This window comes from Pseudophryne corroboree, chromosome 2 (assembly GCF_028390025.1).
Source record: "Pseudophryne corroboree isolate aPseCor3 chromosome 2, aPseCor3.hap2, whole genome shotgun sequence".
Lineage (NCBI taxonomy): Eukaryota > Metazoa > Chordata > Amphibia > Anura > Myobatrachidae > Pseudophryne > Pseudophryne corroboree.
The window spans coordinates 488,854,718-488,874,658 of record NC_086445.1 but is presented as its reverse complement, the minus strand read 5'-3'; the positions used below and the strand labels follow the sequence as shown (position 1 = coordinate 488,874,658).

The 19,941-nt window shown below is 46.8% G+C and overlaps 1 protein-coding gene across 5 annotated transcripts in view; it reads left to right on the top strand.

Moving 5' to 3' along the window:
- TRIM37 (tripartite motif containing 37) overlaps positions 1–19,941 on the top strand; it is a 436,939-nt gene that overhangs the window by 229,202 nt on the left and 187,796 nt on the right. For all 5 annotated transcript variants that reach the window (XM_063953906.1, XM_063953907.1, XM_063953909.1 and 2 more), the window contains one exon: positions 3,258–3,349. In XM_063953906.1, coding sequence (XP_063809976.1) covers positions 3,258–3,349 — 92 coding nt within the window. The remainder of the gene's footprint in view (positions 1–3,257; positions 3,350–19,941) is intronic.

Below are 19,941 nucleotides of genomic sequence, written 5' to 3'. Positions count from 1 at the left end.
CCATAAAAGTCCAGATTTCGGCCTTGTCCATTTTCTTTCAAAAACTGGCTTCTCTCCCTGAGGTCCAGACGTTTTTGAAAGGTTTTCTGCACATCCAACCTCATTTTGTGTCTTCCACGGCACCTTGGGATCTCAATTTGGTGCTGTAGTTCCTCCAATTGCACTGGTTTGAACCATTACAGGAGGTGGACGTAAAATATCTTACGTGGAAGACCGTCACACTGTTGGCCTTGGCTTCAGGAAGACGTGTGTCGGAGCTGGGGACGTTGTCTCACAAGAGCCTATATTAAATTTTTCATGAGGACAGAGCTGAACTCAGAACTCGTCAGCAATTTCTTCCGAAAGTGGTGTCTGCGTTTCACACCAATCAACCTATTGTGGTTCCGGTCATCACCGACACTTCTGCTACTGCAAAGTCTTTGGATGTTGTGAGGCCTTTGAAGGTATACTTAAAGAGGACTGCTCGTCACAGGAAATCCGACTTGCTGTTCGTTCTATATGATCCTAATAAAATTGGGTGTCCTACTTCAAAGCAGCTCACTATCCAGCATGCTTATTCCACGGCAGGTTTGCCTGTTCCAAAATCTGTACAGACCCACTCTACTAGGTCGGTGGGTTCTTCCTGGGCAGCTGCCCGGGGTGTCTCGGCTTTACAGCTCTGCTAAGAGGCTACTTGGTCAGGTTTGAACACGTTTGCAAAGTTCGACAAGTTCGATACTTTGGCCTCTGAGGACCTTCAGTTTGGTGAATCAGTTCTGCAGGAACCTCAGCACTCTCCCACACGGTTTGAGCACTTTGGTACATCCCCATGGTACTAAATGGAACTCTAGTATCCTCTAGGACGTAAGAGAAAATAGGATTTTAATTACCTACCGGTAAATCCTTTTCTCGTAGTCCGTAGAGGATACTGGGCGTCCGTCCAATGCTTCGTTCTTCCTGCACTGTTACTTGGTTAAATATAGTTGGTTCAGCTGTTACTGTTCTGTTTAAAGTTGGGTTAGCATGGCTTTCCTCTGTATTTGCGTGTGCTGGTTCGGAATCTCACCACTATCTTTATCTATCCTTCTCTTAAAGTATGTCAGTCTCCTCGGGCACAGTTTCCTAGACTGGGTCTGGTAGTAGGGTCATAGAGGGAGGAGCCAGCCCACACTATTGAATTCTTAAAGCGCCCATGGCTCCTGGTAGATCAGTCTATACCCCATGGTACTAAATGTAACCCCAGTATCCTCTACGGACTACGAGAAAAGTATTTACCGGTAGGTAATTAAAATCCTATTTTGCGGTCTTGTCAGTTTTTACTATATGTGCAGGAATTTGATGATGTATAATTATTGTATCTGACATTGCATAGAGCACAGACTAAAAGATGGTCTATTTAAATCCTCAAGTATTGATACACCTGCTTAATTAGGTGCTATTGTTGGTTACTTATATATGGATATGGCTGTCTTATGTTATGTTTATATTAGTGTTATCATATGTGTAGGAATTCAATAATTTATGTTAATTTCTGACATTGGGGTGTATTGAATTCATGTCGGATCCTTTCTGACTGAAAAGAGTCGGCATTCGTGTATTCAATAGCCGGCCATACCCAACGTGTTTGTCACATTCCCGACAATGGCAATCCGACTTCTTTTAAAGTCGGATTGACATTGGCGGGAACGGAGCTAAAACATGTCGGGTTTGGCCACACTTCCGATAATACAGCCGCTGATCCGCATGCATTTCAACAGGCTTCCGACAAGTCAGATTTCCTGACTTGTCGGAAAAAAAGGGGCCACATTGAATAGTAAGGAACACCGTCCGACCTAAACCTGTCAGAAACTACCGTCTCTCCGACAAGACTGCAGTTTCTGGCAATAATTGAATACACTCCATTGTGGTCAATACATACTAATGGGGCCGTATGTTCTGTCTTTGCTTGGGTCAGGGTGTCAGGGAAATCCAACATGTTGGAAAGCCTTGATTTCGATGAATCTGAGCAAAAAAAAAAAAAGTTCTAAGTGCTTTTCCACAGATTGGCATCATCAGAATCGGTCATTGGCCTGTATATGTATGCGCCTTATAAGTAAAGCTGTCGTATATTGACAATACCACATTGATACAATTATCACAGATGAGCGGTGTTCCCTTCTTGCTCTTTATTATCCTATGATTTCTCTGCACATGTCTGTCTCTCATGCGCTATATATTTTAAGGAAGACTGTTTTATAACAATGTAAAATGTGTTCCGCATGAGCATATACTACTACTTTTATTTTGCTTTAGTCCTTTGGGGTCACAGCCTAATACTGATGCGCTACATCATGCCTCCTGGCTAGCCCCATTGCACATGCATGAGATCTCATGCACAGTTGTACTCCGCCACTGTTCCCCATCGGCCACCGCTGGAAGCGGTACACATACCGGCAGATATCTGGCGATTATGTGAAAAAACAAAGGCTGAGAGGAGCTGCCTCAATACCTTCCATACAGCTGTGTGGCAACAGTGTTATCTCTACATTTAAGCAGAAGCTGTAGAGAACAGTGATTTTTCTTTACAAGTTACTGCCTTAATACGGGTTCGGGTCGATATAAATGTCACATCGCTGAATCTAGCTCAGTTGACGTTTATCTACTGATGACCCGGTACACATGTCCCCCTGGTCTCATTGAGAGCAGATAGCAGTGGGTAGGCTCAGTGATCAGTAATCTGCATACCGTTGGTTGGTTGGTTGGTTGGTTGGTTGGTTGGTTGGCAAGCAATCAAGTCTTAATTTTCATCATGATTTGTTTTATTTATCAACTATTTCAATATTGTAAATCTTAAGCCAGGTACACACTTTATGATGTGTGTACCTGGCGATATCGACGGCAACGGGACCCGGTGGGGTGCAGTCATTGGCAAATGAGAAGCAGTAGTATCGCCTGTTAGCCATGCATATCCGACAGGCGATGTTGCTGACTAAGCGCGGAGTGTGCATTGTCAGCGACATAGTGCATAGACAGTGACACTAGACGATATTGTAAACTATGTGTCTGAATCGCGCACTTCGTCCTCTGTATCATCTAGTGTGTACCCGGCATTAGTTTAAAAATCTTAAAAAAATATATAAATTAAATTAATTGATGGGAAATGGGACAAACAGCTAACCGAAAAGGCCATGCGGAACACTGTAAGAAAAATGGGATGTATGATCTCTGTTTGTGCCCTTATTAAAATGCAGAACTCTTTCTGTCTGTGACTTGCTAAATTGTTTCCTCTTTACAAGCAGGTCAGGTGAAAATGATGTGGAGTATGGTAGTAATATGGATTTAGAAGAGGGAGAGTTGATGGAGGATGCTGCTGCCACGGCTGGGGCCTCAGGTAAGATTTGAAACAACATTGAAACATTATTAAATGTCTTAACAAGCGGAGACCCCCACACATTACAGACTGTTCCTATTTGCAGCTTTTCAATCACACCAGCATGTGCCTTTTCATCACCTGAGAGTACAGTACTGATCAATTGGATCCACACAGAGTTACCACTTTTCTATGCTGGTGCCTCCAGTGCTTTATGTTTTTCTCATTGTATGGCTGACTATAAATAGAACCTTAGGACATGTCTGCCTGGTTTCTAGGTATTGTTGAATTCAAACTTGAATCAGTAGGTTGCCAATTCTCTGCTTCCTCTATACTCATGTACTGTAGATTTTGTTTTCTTTCTTTTTATTTATAAGCCACACATTCTTTCCAAACATAAGTACCTTAGATGAAAATATAGATATTTGACAGCTTAGGCACAGACATATATTTTGTATACGATGTGCACTAACTTTTAAAGATATTTCATATTAAACAAACTCAGCAACTTGATTACAATACAGACAATGCAGTGCGAGTGTGGCACTTCAGTACAGAAAAATTAAAAGCTCTGAGGCATAGCAAGCAAATATAGTGTATGTTCTTTCACAATTATTTCAGGTACAGAGGCAGCGCTCAAAAATAGGATTTTAATTACCTACCGGTAAATGCTTTTCTCTTACGTCCTAGAGGATGCTGGGGACTCCGTAAGGACTATGGGGTATAGACGGGCTCCACAGGAGATATGGGCACCTAAAAGAACTTTCCAGTATGGTGTGCACTGGCTCCTCCCTCTATGCCCCTCCTCCAGACCTCGGTTAGATCTTGTGCCCAGATGAGAGAGGATGCATTACATGGAGCTCTCCTGAGTTTTCTGTGAAAAGAATTTTGTTAGGTTTTTTTATTTTCAGGGAGCTCTGCTGGCAACAGACTCCCTGCATCGTGGGACTGAGGGGAGAGAAGCAGACCCACTTCTTAAGAGTTTAAGGGCTCTGCTTCTTAGGCTACTGGACACCATTAGCTCCAGAGGGAGTCGGAACACAGGTCTCACCCTGGAGTTCGTCCCAGAGCCGCGCCGCCATCCTCCTCACAGATGCCGGAAAAAAGAAGCCGGGTGAGTATTAGAAAAGAAAGAAGACGTCAGGCGGCAGAAGACTTCAGATCTTCCTGAGGTAAGCGCGCAGCAGTAAGCTGCGCGCCATTGCTCCCACATAACACACATGGCGCAGGGGGGCGCGCCCTGGGCAGCAATAAACCTCGTTTTGGCACAAAAGGATGTTATTAGGCTGCTGAGGCAGTAAATAAACGATTCCCGCCATTTTCAGATACAGAACGGGACCGAAGCCCGCCGCTGGAGGGGGCGGAGCTTGATCCCTCAGCACTAACCAGCGCCATTTTCTCCACAGAAGCTGCAGAGAACGCTGGCTCCCCGGACTCTCCCCTGCTGAAGAGCTCAGAGGGCTGAAAAAAGAGAGGGGGGCACATAATTGGCGCAGTGAGTGGGGGAAATCAATGTGTGTGTGTGTGTGTGTGTGTATGTATATATATATATATATATATATATATATACATAATCAACCCCTGCATTCCATACAGCGGCACTCGGAGTCTTGAAGTAGATGTATAAAAAGTGCTTTTAATGTATCATAACATCAATTTGCATCCCAACGTTTCGGGGCATACGCCGCCCCTTTTTCAAGGTGAGCAAACAAGAAGTGTTTGCTCACCTTGAAAAAGGGGCGGCGTATGCCCCGAAACGTTGGGATGCAAATTGATGTTATGATACATTAAAAGCACTTTTTATACATCTACTTCAAGACTCCGAGTGCCGCTGTATGGAATGCAGGGGTTGATAACAATGAATGTCCAGATGGCACCGGAGCACAGTAATACCAGCTAGGTGAGTGCCGATCCGTTTGCAGATACTATATATATATATATATATATATATATATATATATATATATATATATATATATATATATATATATATATATTAAAGCGCTGTCTGGGTTTTCCTGGGTCAGTTTGGCGCTGGTGTGTGCTGGCATACTCTCTCTCTCTCTCTCTCTCTCTCTCTCCAAAGGGCCTTCTTTAGGGAATTGTCCCCTTATAGTTATATCCCAGTGTGTGTGGGGTGTCGGTACATGTGTGTCGGCATATCTGAAGTGGAAGGCTTATCCAAAGAGGAGGTGGAACAGATGAGTGGTGTGTCACAGTTGGCGGTGCCGACTCAGGATTGGATGAATATGTGGCATATGTTAAATGCAAGTGTAGCTTCACTACATAAAAGGCTGGACAAAGCAGAGTCCAGGGTGTCGACAGTTGTTCAATCTACGGATGGCACCGACTCACAGGACCCGTCGGGGTCTCAGAAACGTCCCTTCTCACAAATAGGGGACACAGATACCGACACGGACTCTGATTCCAGTGTCAACTATGATGAAGCAAGATTGCACCCCAGGGTGACAAAAAGTATTCAGTGCATGATTATTGCAATAAAATATGTTTTACATATCACTGATGAGCCCTCTGTGCCCGACACGAGGATACACATGTTTAAGGGAAGGAAACAGGTTATGAATTTTCCTCCTTCCCATGAACTAAATGAGTTATGTGAAAAAGCTTGGGAAACTCCAGATAAGAAGCTGCAGATTCCCAAAAGGGTTCTTATGGCGTACCCTTTCTCTACACAGGACAGGGTACGTTGGGAATCCTCTCCCACAGTGGAAAAAGCCTTAACACGCCTTTCCAAGAGGCGCTACCGTCCCCTGACACAGCGGCCCTCAAGGACCCTGCGGACCGCAGGCAGGAGACTACATTAAAGTCTATTTACACACATACTGGTACTTTGCTTAGACCGGCAATTACGTTGGCATGGGTATGTAGTGCAGTAGCGGCGTGGACAGATACCCTGTCGGCTGATCTGGGTACCCTTGATAGGGATACAATTATGTTAACATTAGCTCATATTAAGGACGCAGTCTTATATATGAGGGACGCTCAAAGAGACATTGGATTACTGGGTACGAGAGCCAATGCTATGGCTATTTCGGCAAGAAGAGCCTTATGGATCCGCCATTGGACGGGGGATGCAGGATCAAAAAGGCATATGGAGGTTTTACCTTACAAAGGTGATGTATTGTTTGGGGACGGCCTCGCGGACCTGGTCTCCACAGCTACCGCGGGTAAGTCTACCTTTATACCTTTTGTTCCCCAACAGCAAAAGAAACCTCCACAATATCAGATGCAGTCCTTTCGGTCGCATAGATCCAGAAGAGGTCGGGGCTCCTCTTTCCTCGCCAGAGGTAAGGGTAGAGGCAAGAGGACACCTGCTGCGGCTAGTTCCCAAGAGCAGAAGTCCTCCCCGGCTTCCGCTAAGTCCACCGCATGACGCTGGGGCTCCCCTGCGGGAGTCCGCACAGGTGAGGGCACGCCTTCGACTTTTCAGCCAAGTCTGGGTTCAGTCAGACGTGGACCCTTGGATGATAGAAATAGTCTCCTAGGGTTACAAGCTGGAATTCGAAGAGGTGCCCCACGTCGATTTTTCAAGTCGGCCTTACCAGCTTCTACCCCAGAACGGGAAGTAGTGCTGGCTGCAATTCAAACACTGTGTCAACAGCGAGTGATTATCAGGGTTCCCCTGAGCCAACAGGGAAAAGGGTATTATTCAACCCTATTTGTGGTCCCGAAGCCGGATGGTTCAGTCAGGCCCATTTTAAATCTAAAATCCCTAGACCTGTACTTGAAAAGATTCAAATTCAGGATGGACTCGCTCCGAGCGGTGATAGCCTGCCTGGAAGGGGGGGGGGGGGATTTTATGGTGTCACTGGACATAAAGGCTGCTTACCTTCATGTCCCCATATATCCCTCTCATCAGGATTACCTGAGATTCGCGGTACAGGATGGTCATTATCTGTTTCAGAAAATGATGGTGATCCTGCGCAAGCAAGGAGTCACGATCATCCCATACTTGGACGATCTCCTGATAAAAGCGAGGTCAAGACAACTACTGGAGAACGTGTCACTCTCTGAGCGTGCTTCAGCAACAGAGTTGGATTCTCAATCTGCCAAAGTCACAGTTGGTTCCGACAACTCGACTGACGTTCCTAGGCATGATACTGGACATGGAACAAAAGAAAGTTTTCCTCACGTGGGAAAAAGTCCAGGACCTCCAGAACATGGTCCGAGACCTGCTAAAGCCAAAAAGAGTGTCAGTTCATCAATGCAATCGGGTTCTGGGGAAAATGGTGGTAACTTACGAGGCCATTCCCTTCGGCATGTTCCATGCAAGGACATTTCAATGGGATCTTGAATGTCATGAATGCCTAGCTATAGGTATGTCTAGTAGAACAACAATCCCCAGCAAGCTGTACTGAGTCTGCTAATTATCATATAGGAATATCATGAATGCCTAGCTATAGGTATGTCTAGTGGAACAACAATCCCCAGCAAGCTGTACAGAGTCTGCTAATTATCATATAGGAATATCATGAATGCCTAGCTATAGGTATGTCTAGTGGAACCACAATCCCCAGCAAGCTGTACTGAGTCTGCTAATTATCATATAGTAATATCATGAATGCCTAGCTATAGGTATGTCTAGTGTATTAAATATTATTAGCAGATTTATTCAAGTTTTATTTGTAGTTATTTGGGGTATGTGTAATGGTTTCATCCCTACACACCATTTGTTTGTTTAAGTTTTATTGCTCCAAATGGGTGATGGGCTAGGGGAGGGTCCAATCAATCAATGTGCTTACATACACATGTTTGGGCTTTATATTAGTGTGTAGTTTAGCTGAATTCGCGTAGCTGAATCATTTTTGGGAGAAAGATTTCAAAGGGAGAAAATTTCTAAGGGTTTCGTCTGGGACTTATACTGGACTTTTACTGGACGAAAACTGCATGGAAACTCCAAACAAAAGCAAATAAATCATCACAATCCACCAATACTTGGACTGCAGCTACAAATGTTTGTACACACCTATTATTCTCCAAACCTCACTTACCCAGGAAACTATACATTCACTTTCTGCAAAAACACCTGCAATACAACTTTTACTCTGACCCTGCAAATACCTGGAAAACAAATGTTTTATTGAGAAGCATATTTGATGAAGTAACACTGACTTGTGGTTTGCCAACACTGTGTAATTTTCCATCTAAAATCAACAAATATTTGATTTACTGGTAATCTGTAGATATTAACATCATTTTAAATACTTGCAAATCGTATTTCTTTCTGCAAACTTCACTGCTCTCTCATACAGCCACCACTCCTCCTCCTATTCTCATTTTACTACCAGTTTTCACCCCATCCACACTATGGCCAGGCTGGCAACCCCCATTACTCATTTGTCTTTCTAATCCTTTATTCTGTCCCCTGTTACCACCTCTATCCCTCTCTCCCAGTCTCCTACATCTCATCCTCTCTCCTCTCCTCTGTCTGCCTCCCTACCCCTCTTCTGTTTACCCATTGCAATTCACTTCTGCCCCTTCACACCATTTATACCCCACCACTCAACCCTGCTCTCTCCCTCCTCTGCCTGTCTCCTCGCCTCTCCTCCACCAGTGTCAAACTGCACTCCCTCCCTGTCTCACTCATGCAGTCTCCCTTCCTAGACAAGGCCCCAGCACCATCATCACACCCTCTTTATCCTTTCCTTCCAAATTACTCCTACCTCAACGCTACAGCAATCCTGATAATCTCATTCACATCTCTCCCACAAACTCATACCCCCTATCCTGTGCACTCTGGAATGCCAGATCTATTTGCAACAAACTGGCCCCCACTCATGACCTTTTCATTACCAACTCCCTGCACCTCCTGGCCATTACAGAAACCTGGATTACTCCTCATGACACCACTTCTCCTGCTGCTCTCTCTGCTGGGGGCCTCACATTCTCACACACCCCCCGACCCGGGTTCGCCATGGGGGTGGTGTTGGGATCCTTTTACCCTCAAGCTACACATGCCAATTTATACCTCCAGAACCTTCTCTTACATTCTCTACATTTGAGGTCCATGCAATACGCCTCTACCAACCTACTAATCTTCGAGTTGCTGTAATTTACCTTCCACCTGGCATTTCCTCCAAATTCCTCGACAACTTTGCTTCCTGGCTACCTCACTTCCTCTCTTCTGACATTCCCTCCATTATTCTAGGTGATTTCAACATCCCTATCGATAACCCCACAAAATCACCTGCCTCTAAACTCCTTAACCTCACCTCTTCACTTGGTCTCTCCCAGTGGACCACCTCATCCTCCCATGTGAACGGGAGCTCACTGGATCTGGTTTTCACTCACCGCTGTGATATTTCTGATTTCTCCAATTCCCCTTTTCCCCTCTCTGACCACCACTTGCTCTCTTTCAACTTATCTATCTCTGCTTCCCCATCTCTCCCTCCTAAGGCTACCATCACGAAGTGTAACATTGAGCTATTGACACCTCATCCCTATCCTCCCTGTTTGACTCCCTTCTCTCTCCTCTTCTCTCTCTTACATGCCCTGAACAAGCCACATTCCTATACAATCCATCTCTTACTTCTGCCCTTGACTCTGTTGCTCCGCCAACCACTTTTCACCCTCGCAGATCAACACCTCAACCCTGGCACACCAAATGCACCAGATATCTACAAAAATCCTCACGTACTGCCGAGCGACAGTGGAGGAAATCACGCTCTAAAGCAGACTTCCTCCATTTCAAATTCATGCTCTCATCCTTCAGTACTGCCCTTTCCCTTGCTAAACAATCATACTTCAAAATCCTCATTTCTCTATCGTCCTAGTGGATGCTGGGGTTCCTGAAAGGACCATGGGGAATAGCGGCTCCGCAGGAGACAGGGCACAAAAAGTAAAGCTTTTCCAGATCAGGTGGTGTGCACTGGCTCCTCCCCCTATGACCCTCCTCCAGACTCCAGTTAGATTTTTGTGCCCGGCCGAGAAGGGTGCAATCTAGGTGGCTCTCCTAAAGAGCTGCTTAGAGAAAGTTTAGCTTAGGTTTTTTATTTTACAGTGAGTCCTGCTGGCAACAGGATCACTGCAACGAGGGACTGAGGGGAGAAGAAGTGAACTCACCTGCGTGCAGGATGGATTGGCTTCTTGGCTACTGGACATTAGCTCCAGAGGGACGATCACAGGTACAGCCTGGATGGTCACCGGAGCCGCGCCGCCGGCCCCCTTGCAGATGCTGAAGTTAGAAGAGGTCCAGAATCGGCGGCTGAAGACTCTGACAGTCTTCTAAAGGTAGCGCACAGCACTGCAGCTGTGCGCCATTTTCCTCTCAGCACACTTCACACGCTGTCACTGAGGGTGCAGGGCGCTGGGGGGGGGCGCCCTGGGAGGCAAATGTAAACCTATATACTGGCTAAAAATACCTCACATATAGCCCCCAGAGGCTATATGGAGATATTTAACCCCTGCCAAACTTCACTAAAGAGCGGGAGACGAGCCCGCCGTAAAAGGGGCGGGGCCTATCTCCTCAGCACACAGCGCCATTTTTTCTCTCACAGAAAGGCTGGAGAGAAGGCTCCCAGGCTCTCCCCTGCACTGCACTACAGAAACAGGGTTTAAACAGAGAGGGGGGGCACAAATTGGCGATATAAATATATATATAAAGATGCTATTAGGGAGAAACACTTATATAAGGTTGTCCCTATGTAATTATAGCGTTTTTTGGTGTGTGCTGGCAAACTCTCCCTCTGTCTCTCCAAAGGGCTGGTGGGGTCCTGTCCTCTGTCAGAGCATTCCAGGTGTGTGTGCTGTGTGTCGGTACGTGTGTGTCGACATGTATGAGGACGATGCTGGAGGAGGCGGAGAAATTGCCTGTAATGGTGATGTCACTCTCTAGGGAGTCGACACCGGAATGGATGGCTTATTTAGGGAATTACGTGAGAATGTCAACACGCTGCAAGGTCGGTTGACGACATGAGACGGCCGACAAACAATTAGTAACGGTCCAGGCGTCTCAGAAACACCGTCAGGGTTTTTTTATAAAAAACGCCCATTTACCTCAGTCGGTCGACACAGACACAGACACGGACACTGAATCCAGTGTCGACGGTGAATAAACAAACGTATTCCTCATTAGGGCCACACGTTAATGGCAATGAAGGAGCTGTTACACATTTCTGATACTACAAGTACCACAAAAAAGGGTATTATGTGGAAGTGAAAAAACTACCTGTAGTTTTTCCTGAATCAGATAAAATAAAATGAAGTGTGTGATGATGCGTGGGTTTACCCCGATAGCAAATATTGGCGTTATACCTTTTCCCGCCAGAAGTTAGGGCGCGTTGGGAAACACCCATTAGGGTGGATAAGGCGCTCACACGCTTATCAAGTGGCGTTACCGTCTCCAAATACGGCCGCCCTCAAGGAGCCAGCTGATAGGCAGCTGGAAAAATATCCTAAAAAGTATATACACACAGACGGTGGTTATACTGCGACCAGCGATCGCCATCAGCCTGGAGATGCAGTGCTGGGTTGGCTTGGTCGAATTCCCTGACTAAAAATATTTTATTGATATAGAGCATTTAATAGGATGCATTCTATATATATGTATGCGAGATGCACAGAGGGATATTTGCACTCTGGCATCAAGATAAGTGCGTTGTCCATATCTCCCAGAAGATGTCATGGACACGACAGTGGTCAGGTGATACAGATCCCATACGGCACATGGAAGTATTGCCGTATAAAGGGAAGGAGTTATTTGGGGTCGGTCCGTCGGACCTGGGGGCCACGGCCACAGCTGGGAAATCCAACCTTTTTACCCCAAGTTACATCTCAGCAGAAAAAGACACTGTCTTTTCAGCCTCAATCCTTCCGTTCCCATGTGGGCAAGCGGGCAAAAGGCCAGTCATATCTGCCCAGACATAGAGGAAAGGGAAGTAGACTGCAGCAGGCAGCCCCTTCCCAGGAAAAGAAGCCCTCCACCAGTGGGGGGGTAGTCTCAAGAGTCTCAGCGCGCAGTGGGATCACTCGCAAGTTGACCCCTAGATCATACAAGTATTATCCCAGGGGTACAGATTGGAGAGTCGAGACATTTTTTCCTCGCAGGTTCCTGAAGCCTGCTTTACCAACGGCTCCCTCCGACAAGGAGGCAGTATTGGGAAAAAAATTCACAAGCTGTATTTCCAGCAGGTGATAATCAAAGTACCCCTCCTACAACAAGGAAAAGGGTATTAGTCCTCCACACTATATTGTGGTACTGAAGCCAGACGGCTTGGTGAGACATAGTCTAAATCTGAAATCTTTGAACACTTACATAAAAAGGTTCAAATCAAGATGGAGTCACTCAGAGCAGTGATAGAGAACCGGAAAAAAGGGGACTATATGGTGTCCCTGGACATCAAGGATTACCTCCATGTCCAAATTTGCCCTTCTCAACAAGGGTACCTCTGGTTCGTGATACAGAACTGTCAATATCAGTTTCAGACGCTGCCGTTGAATTATCCACGGCACCCCGGGCCTTTACCAAGGTAATGGCCGAAAAGATGATTCTTAAAAGAAGAAAGGCATCTAAATTATCTCTTACTTGGACGATATCCTGAAAGGGACAAGTTTCCAGAGAACAGTTGGAGGTCGGAAAAGAACTATCTAAAGTAGTTCTACGACAGCACGAGTGGATTCTAAATATTCCAAAAATCGCAGCTGTTTTCCGATGATACGGCTGCTGTTCCTAGGAATGATTCTGGGCATAGTCCAGAAAGAGGTATTTCTCCTGGAGGGGAAAGCCAGGGAGTTATCCGACCTAGTCAGAAACCTCCTAAATCCAGTCCAAGTATCAGTGCATCAATGCACAGGAGTCCTGGGAAAAATGGTGGCTTCTTACGAAGCGATTCCATTCGGCAGATCTCACGCAAAAACTTTTCAGGGGGATTTGCTGGACGAATGGTCCGGATCGCATCTTCAGATGCATCAGCGGATAACCCTGTCTCCAAGGACAAGGGTGTCTCTTCTGTGGGGGCTGCAGAGTGCTCATCTTCTAGAGGGCAGCACATTCAGCATTCAGGACTGTGTTCTGGTGACCACGGATGCCAGCCTGAGAGGCTGGGGAACAGTCACACAAGGAAGAAATTTCCAAGGAAGTGTGGTCAAGTCTGGAGATTTCTCTCCACATGAATATACTGGAGCTAAGGGCAATTTACGATGCTCTGAGCCTAGGAAGACCTCTGCTTCAAAGACATCATCATGGCAGTCGCCCACGTAAACAGACGGGGCGGCACAAGAAGCAGGAGGACAATGACAGCAAGGATTCTTCGCTGGGCGAAAGATCATGTGAGAACACTGTCAGCAGTGTTCATTCCGGGAGTGGACAACTAGGAAGATTTCCTCAGCATAAATGAATTCCACCCGGAAAAGTGGGAACTTCATCTGGAAGTTTCCACATGTTTGTGAACCGTTGGGAAAGACCAAAGGTGGTTATGATGGCGTCCCACATGAAGCGCCAGGTCTAGAGACCCTCAGGCAATAGCTGGGACGCTCTGGTAACACCGTGGGTGTACCAGTCGGTGTATGTGTTCCCTCTTCTGCCTTTCATACCCAGTGTATGGAGAATGATAGGAAGGAGAGGAGTAAGAACTATACTCGTGGTTCCGGTTTGGGCCAAGAAGAACTTGGTACCCGGAACTTCAAGAGATACTAGAAAGGATCTTGATTCAGCAAGAATCATGTCTGTTCCATGACTTACCGCAGCTGCGTTGACGCCAGGGCGGGTGAACGCCGGATCCTAAGGGAAAAAGGCATTCCGGAAGAGGTCATCCCTACCCTGGTCAGAGCCAGGAAGGAGGTGACCGCACAACATTATCACCGCTTAGGTGAAAATATGTTCCATGGTGTGAGGCCAGGAAGGCTCCACGGAAGAATTTCAACTAGGTTAATTCCTACATTTCCTGCAAGCAGGAGTGTATATGGGTCTCAAATTGGGGTCCATTAAGGTTCAAATTTCGACCGGTCGATTTTCTTCCAGAAAGAAATTGGCTTCAGTTCCTGAAGTCCAGAAGTTGTTAAGGGAGTACTGCATATACAACCCCTTTTTGATGTCTCCAGTGGCTCTGGGCGATATCAACGTAGTTTGGGATTCCTAAAATCACATTGTTTAAACAACTCAAATCTGTGGATTTGATATATCTCACATGGAAAGTGACCATGCTGTTGGTCCTGGCCTCGGCCAGGCGAGTGTCAGAATTGGCGGCTTTATCTCACAAAGCCATATCTGATTGTCCATTCGGACAGAGCAAAGCTGTGGACTCGTCCCCAGTTTCTCCCTAAGGTGGTGTCAGCGTTTCACCTGAACCAGCTTATTGTGGTGCCTGCGGCTACTAGGGACTTGGAGGACTCCAAGTTGCTGGATGTTGTCAGGGCCCTGAAAATATAGTTTCCAGGTCGGCTGGAGTCAGGAAATCTGACTTGCTGTTTATCCTGTATGCACCCAACAAGCTGGGTGCTCCTGCTTCTAAGCAGACTATTGCTCGTTGGATTTGTAGTACAATTCAGCTTGCACATTCTGTGGCAGGCTTGCCACAGCAAAAAATATGTAAATGCCCATTCCACAAGGAAGGTGGGCTCATCTTGGGCGGCTGCCCGAGGGGTCTCGGCATTACAACTCTGCCGAGCAGCTACGTGGTCGGGGGAGAACACGTTTGTAAAATTTTACAAATTTGATACCCTGGCAAAAGAGGACCTGGAGTTCTCTCATTCGGTGCTGCAGAGTCATCCGCACTCTCCCGCCCGTTTGGGAGCTTTGGTATAATCCCCATGGTCCTTTCAGGAACCCCAGCATCCACTAGGACGATAGAGAAAATAAGAATTTACTTACCGATAATTCTATTTCTCGGAGTCCGTAGTGGATGCTGGGCGCCTATCCCAAGTGCGGATTATTCTGCAATACTTGTACATAGTTATTGTTACAAAAATCGGGTTATTGTTGTAGGAAGCCGTCTTTCAGAGGCTCCTTTTGTTATCATACTGTTAACTGGGTTTAGATCACAAGTTGTACGGTGTGATTGGTGTGGCTGGTATGAGTCTTACCCGGGATTCAAAATCCTCCCTTATTGTGTACGCTCGTCCGGGCACAGTACCTAACTGGAGTCTGGAGGAGGGTCATAGGGGGAGGAGCCAGTGCACACCACCTGATCTGGAAAAGCTTTACTTTTTGTGCCCTGTCTCCTGCGGAGCCGCTATTCCCCATGGTCCTTTCAGGAACCCCAGCATCCACTACGGACTCCGAGAAATAGAATTATCGGTAAGTAAATTCTTATTTTCTACCCAGTCTTCCAACCCCCGGCGCCTCTTTGCCACTGTTAACTCCCTCCTCTGCCCACCACCACCTCCTCTCCCTTCCTCATTGTCTGCTCTTGACTTTGCCACTTATTTCACATCCAAGATTGACTCCATACGTCAGGATATCACATCCCACCAGACCAGCAACCAGCCACCACCCATCCCTTGCCACCCCTCCCCTTCCCTCTTACCAACTCTGACATCTTTCTCCCATGTATCTGGCGAGGAAGTCATGGCCCTCATCCGTTCTCCCACCCCCACAACCTCCCCGCTCGACCCTATCCCCTCCCACCTCCTCCGCTACCTCTCTCCTTCTGCCTGTTCCCATCTTGCCCACCTTCTCAATCTCTCCCTTTCATCAGGCACTGTCCCCTCTGCCTTCAAGCATGCTCTTGTCTCCCCTATTCTTAAAAAACCTACCCTTGATCCTAACACTCTCTCCAACTATCGACCCATCTCTCTCCTCCCCTTTGCCTCCAAACTTCTTGAGCGTATTGTTTATAATCGCCTCACTGCCTTTCTTTCCTCTCACTCGCTGCTTGACCCATTCCAGTCTGGTTTCCGTTCTCTCCACTCCACTGAAACTGCCCTCACAAAAGTCTGCAATGACCTCCATGCAGCCAAATCTATGGGCCACTACTCTCTGCTTATTCTTCTTGACCTCTCTGCTGCTTTTGACACTGTGGACCACCCTCTCCTTCTGCAAATCCTTCACTCTCTTGGTCTGTGTGATACTGCCCTCTCCTGGCTGTCCTCCTACCTATCTGATCGTTCCTTCTCTGTCTCCTCTCATGATGCTACCTCCCCCACACTTCCACTAACTGTTGGTGTCCCCCAAGGCTCTGTTCTTGGTCCTCTCCTTTTCTCTCTCTATACGTCCTCTTTAGGTGAACTCATTAGTTCTTTTAACTTCCAATCCCACCTCTATGCTGATTACACTCAAATCTACCTCTCCTCCCCTGATCTCTCCACGGCTCTCCTCACTCGTACCTCAAACTGTCTTTCTGCTATCTCTTCCTGGATGTCTCAGCGCTTTCTTAAACTCAACATGTCTAAGACTGAGCTGATCATCTTCCCACCCTCCCGCACAGCCTCACCTCCCACAATCTCCTTATCCATTGATGGCACGACTATCTCCCCTAGCCCCCAAGTACGCTGTCTTGGCGTAATCCTTGACTCCTCCCTCTCCTTCAAACCACACATTCAGCACCTCTCACAAACCTGTCATTTTCATCTCAAAAACATTTCCAGAATCAGACCTTTTCTCACCCAGGATGCCACTAAGATCATTATTCACTCACTGATTATTTCCAGACTGGACTACTGTAATCTCCTCCTAACTGGCCTCCCTGACAATTACCTCTCTCCACTCCAATCTATCCTCAATGCTGCTGCCCGGCTCATCTTCCTCACCAAACACACTACGTCTACCTCCTCTCTCCTACAGGCCCTCCACTGGCTTCCCTTCCCTTTCAGAATCCAATTCAAACTTCTCACACTCACTTACAAAGCTCTCACCCACTCCTCTCCCATCTACATCTCTGACCTTATCTCCCTTTACTCTCCCACCCGTCCTCTTCGCTCTGCTAATGCACGCCGACTCTCCTGTCTTCTGATTACTTCCTCCCACTCCTATCTCCAAGATTTTTCACGTGCTGCTCCCTTTCTCTGGAATTCTTTACCTCTCCCCCTCAGACTCTCCACCTCTCTACAAAACTTCAAACGGGCTCTTAAGACCCATTTCTTTACGAAACCTAGCCAAATCTCAACCTAACCCTCTGTTCCACGCTCTCTATGTACCCCATCTGTGTCACCCCTGTCTGTCTACCCCTCCCCTTAGAATGTAAGCTCTCACGAGTAGGGCCCTCTTCCCTCATGTGCTTATACATTTCTTACTTTAATAATCCTCAACTGCCCAGATCCCGCAGTTTTTTGGCCACCTGGAACTTATCTCTATGTTTACTGGTGTAGTTATACTTAGTTGCCCTGTACTTGTCCTATATTGTCTTCAACCGTAAGTCACTGTTTTCCTGTTTTGATTATGTGCATATGTACTCTGTAATTGGGCGCTGCGGAACCCTTGTGGCGCCATATAAATAAAGGATAATAATAATAAAATCTTCTGGACAAATAGTCCGGGTCCCATCTACAAGTAAAAAAAAAAAATAACACTGTCCCCCAGGGCCAGGGTGTCTCTTCTATGGTGGCTGCAAAGTGCTCACCTTCTAGAGGGTCGCAGGTTCGGCATTCAGGACTGGATCCTGGTAACCACGGATGCGAGCCTCCGAGGATGGGGAGCAGTAACCCAAGGAAGAAATTTTCAGGGACTGTGGTCAGACCAGGAGTCCTGTCTACACATCAACGTGTTGGAACTAAGGGCCATATACAACGGCCTTCGACAAGCGGAGGGTCTTCTTCGCAACCTACCGGTTCTGATTAAATCGGACAATGTCACAGCAGTGGCTCATGTGAACCGCCAAGGCGGGACAAAAAGCACAGTCGCAATGGCGAAAGCCACCAGGATTCTTCACTGGGCGGAAAATCATGTAAGCGCTCTGTCAGCAGTCTTCATTCCGGAGCAGACTTCCTCAGCAGACACGATCTCCATCCAGGAGAGTGAAGACTTCATCAAGAAGTCTTTGCAGAGATAACGAGTCTCGGGGGAGTTCCTCAAATAGACATGATGGCGTCACGCCTCAACAAGAAGATGCGGAGGTATTCTGCCAGGTCCCGGGACCCTCAGGCAGTAGCAGTAGACACTCTGGTAACACCATGGGTATTCCAGTTGGTCTATGTGTTTCCTCCTCTACCTCTCATCACAAAAGTGTTGAGGATCATAAGACGAAAAAGAGTACAGGCAATTCTCATTGTTCCAGACTGGCCTCGAAGGGCCTGGTACTCAGATCTTCAGGAGATGCTCACAGAAGATCCTGGGCCTCTTCCTCTGAGAGCGGACCTGTTACAGCAGTGGCCCTGTCTGTTACGTTTGACGGCATGTTGGTTGAACGCCGAATCCTAGCTAAGAAGGGTATTCCGGAGGAGGTCATACCTACTCTAATAAAGGCTAGGAAGGATGTGACGGCAAAACATTATCACCGTATCTGGCGGAAATATGCCTCTTGGTGTGAAACCAAGAATGCTCCTACGGAAGATTTACATCTGGGTCGTTTTTCTCCACTTCCTACAGACAGGAGTGGATATGGGCCTAAAGTTAGGATCTGTTAAAGTACAGATTTCGGCCTTGTCGATATTCTTTCAGAAGGCATTGGCTTCTCTTCCAGAAGTCCAGATTTTTGTAAAGGGAGTGCTACACATCCTGCCTCCTTTTGTGCCCCCAGTGGCACCATGGGACCTGAACGTGGTGTTACAGTTCCTTAAATCACACTGGCTTGAACCCCTGGAGTTGAAGTTCTCACCTGGAAGGTGGTCATGTTGTTAGCCTTGGCATCTGCAAGGCGTGTGTCAGAATTGGCGGCCTTGTCTCACAAGAGCCCTTGCTTGATTTTTCATGTGGATAGAGCAGAAGTGAGGACTCAATTTTTACCTAAGGTGGTGTCTTCATTTCATATGAAACAACCTATAGTGGTGCCTGTGGCTACGAGTGACTTGGAGGATTCCAGGTCCCTGGATGTAGTCAGGGCCTTAAAGATTTATGTAGCCAGGACGGCTAGAATTAGGAAAACAGAAGCATTGTTTGTCCTGTATGCTGCCAACAAGATTGGCACGCCTGCGTCGAAGCAGACTATTGCGCGCTGGATCTGTAACATGATTCAGCAGGCTTATGTTACGGCTGGATTGCCGTTACCGCATTCAGTAAAGGCCCATTCCACTAGGAAGGTGGGCTCTTCTTGGGCGGCTGCCCGGGGCGTCTCGGCATTACAGCTTTGCCGAGCAGCGACTTGGTCGGGTTCAAACACTTTTGCTAAATTCTACATGTTTGATACCCTGGCTGATGAGGACCTAGCATTTGCTCAGTCGGTGCTTCAAAGTCATCCACACTCTCCCGCCCGATTGGGAGCTTTGGTATAAACCCCATGGTCCTTACGGAGTCCCCAGCATCCTCTAGGACGTAAGAGAAAATAAGATTTTAAACCTACCGGTAAATCTTTTTCTCCTAGTCCGTAGAGGATGCTGGGCGCCCGTCCCAGTGCGGAAAATCTGCAAGACTTGTATATAGTTATTGCTTACATAAGGGTTATGTTACAGTTAGAATCGGTCTTGGACCGATACTGTCGTTTGTTCATACTGTTAACTGGTTGTGTGTATTCCAGGTTATATGGTATGATTGGTGTGGGCTGGTATGAATCTTGCCCTTAGATTAA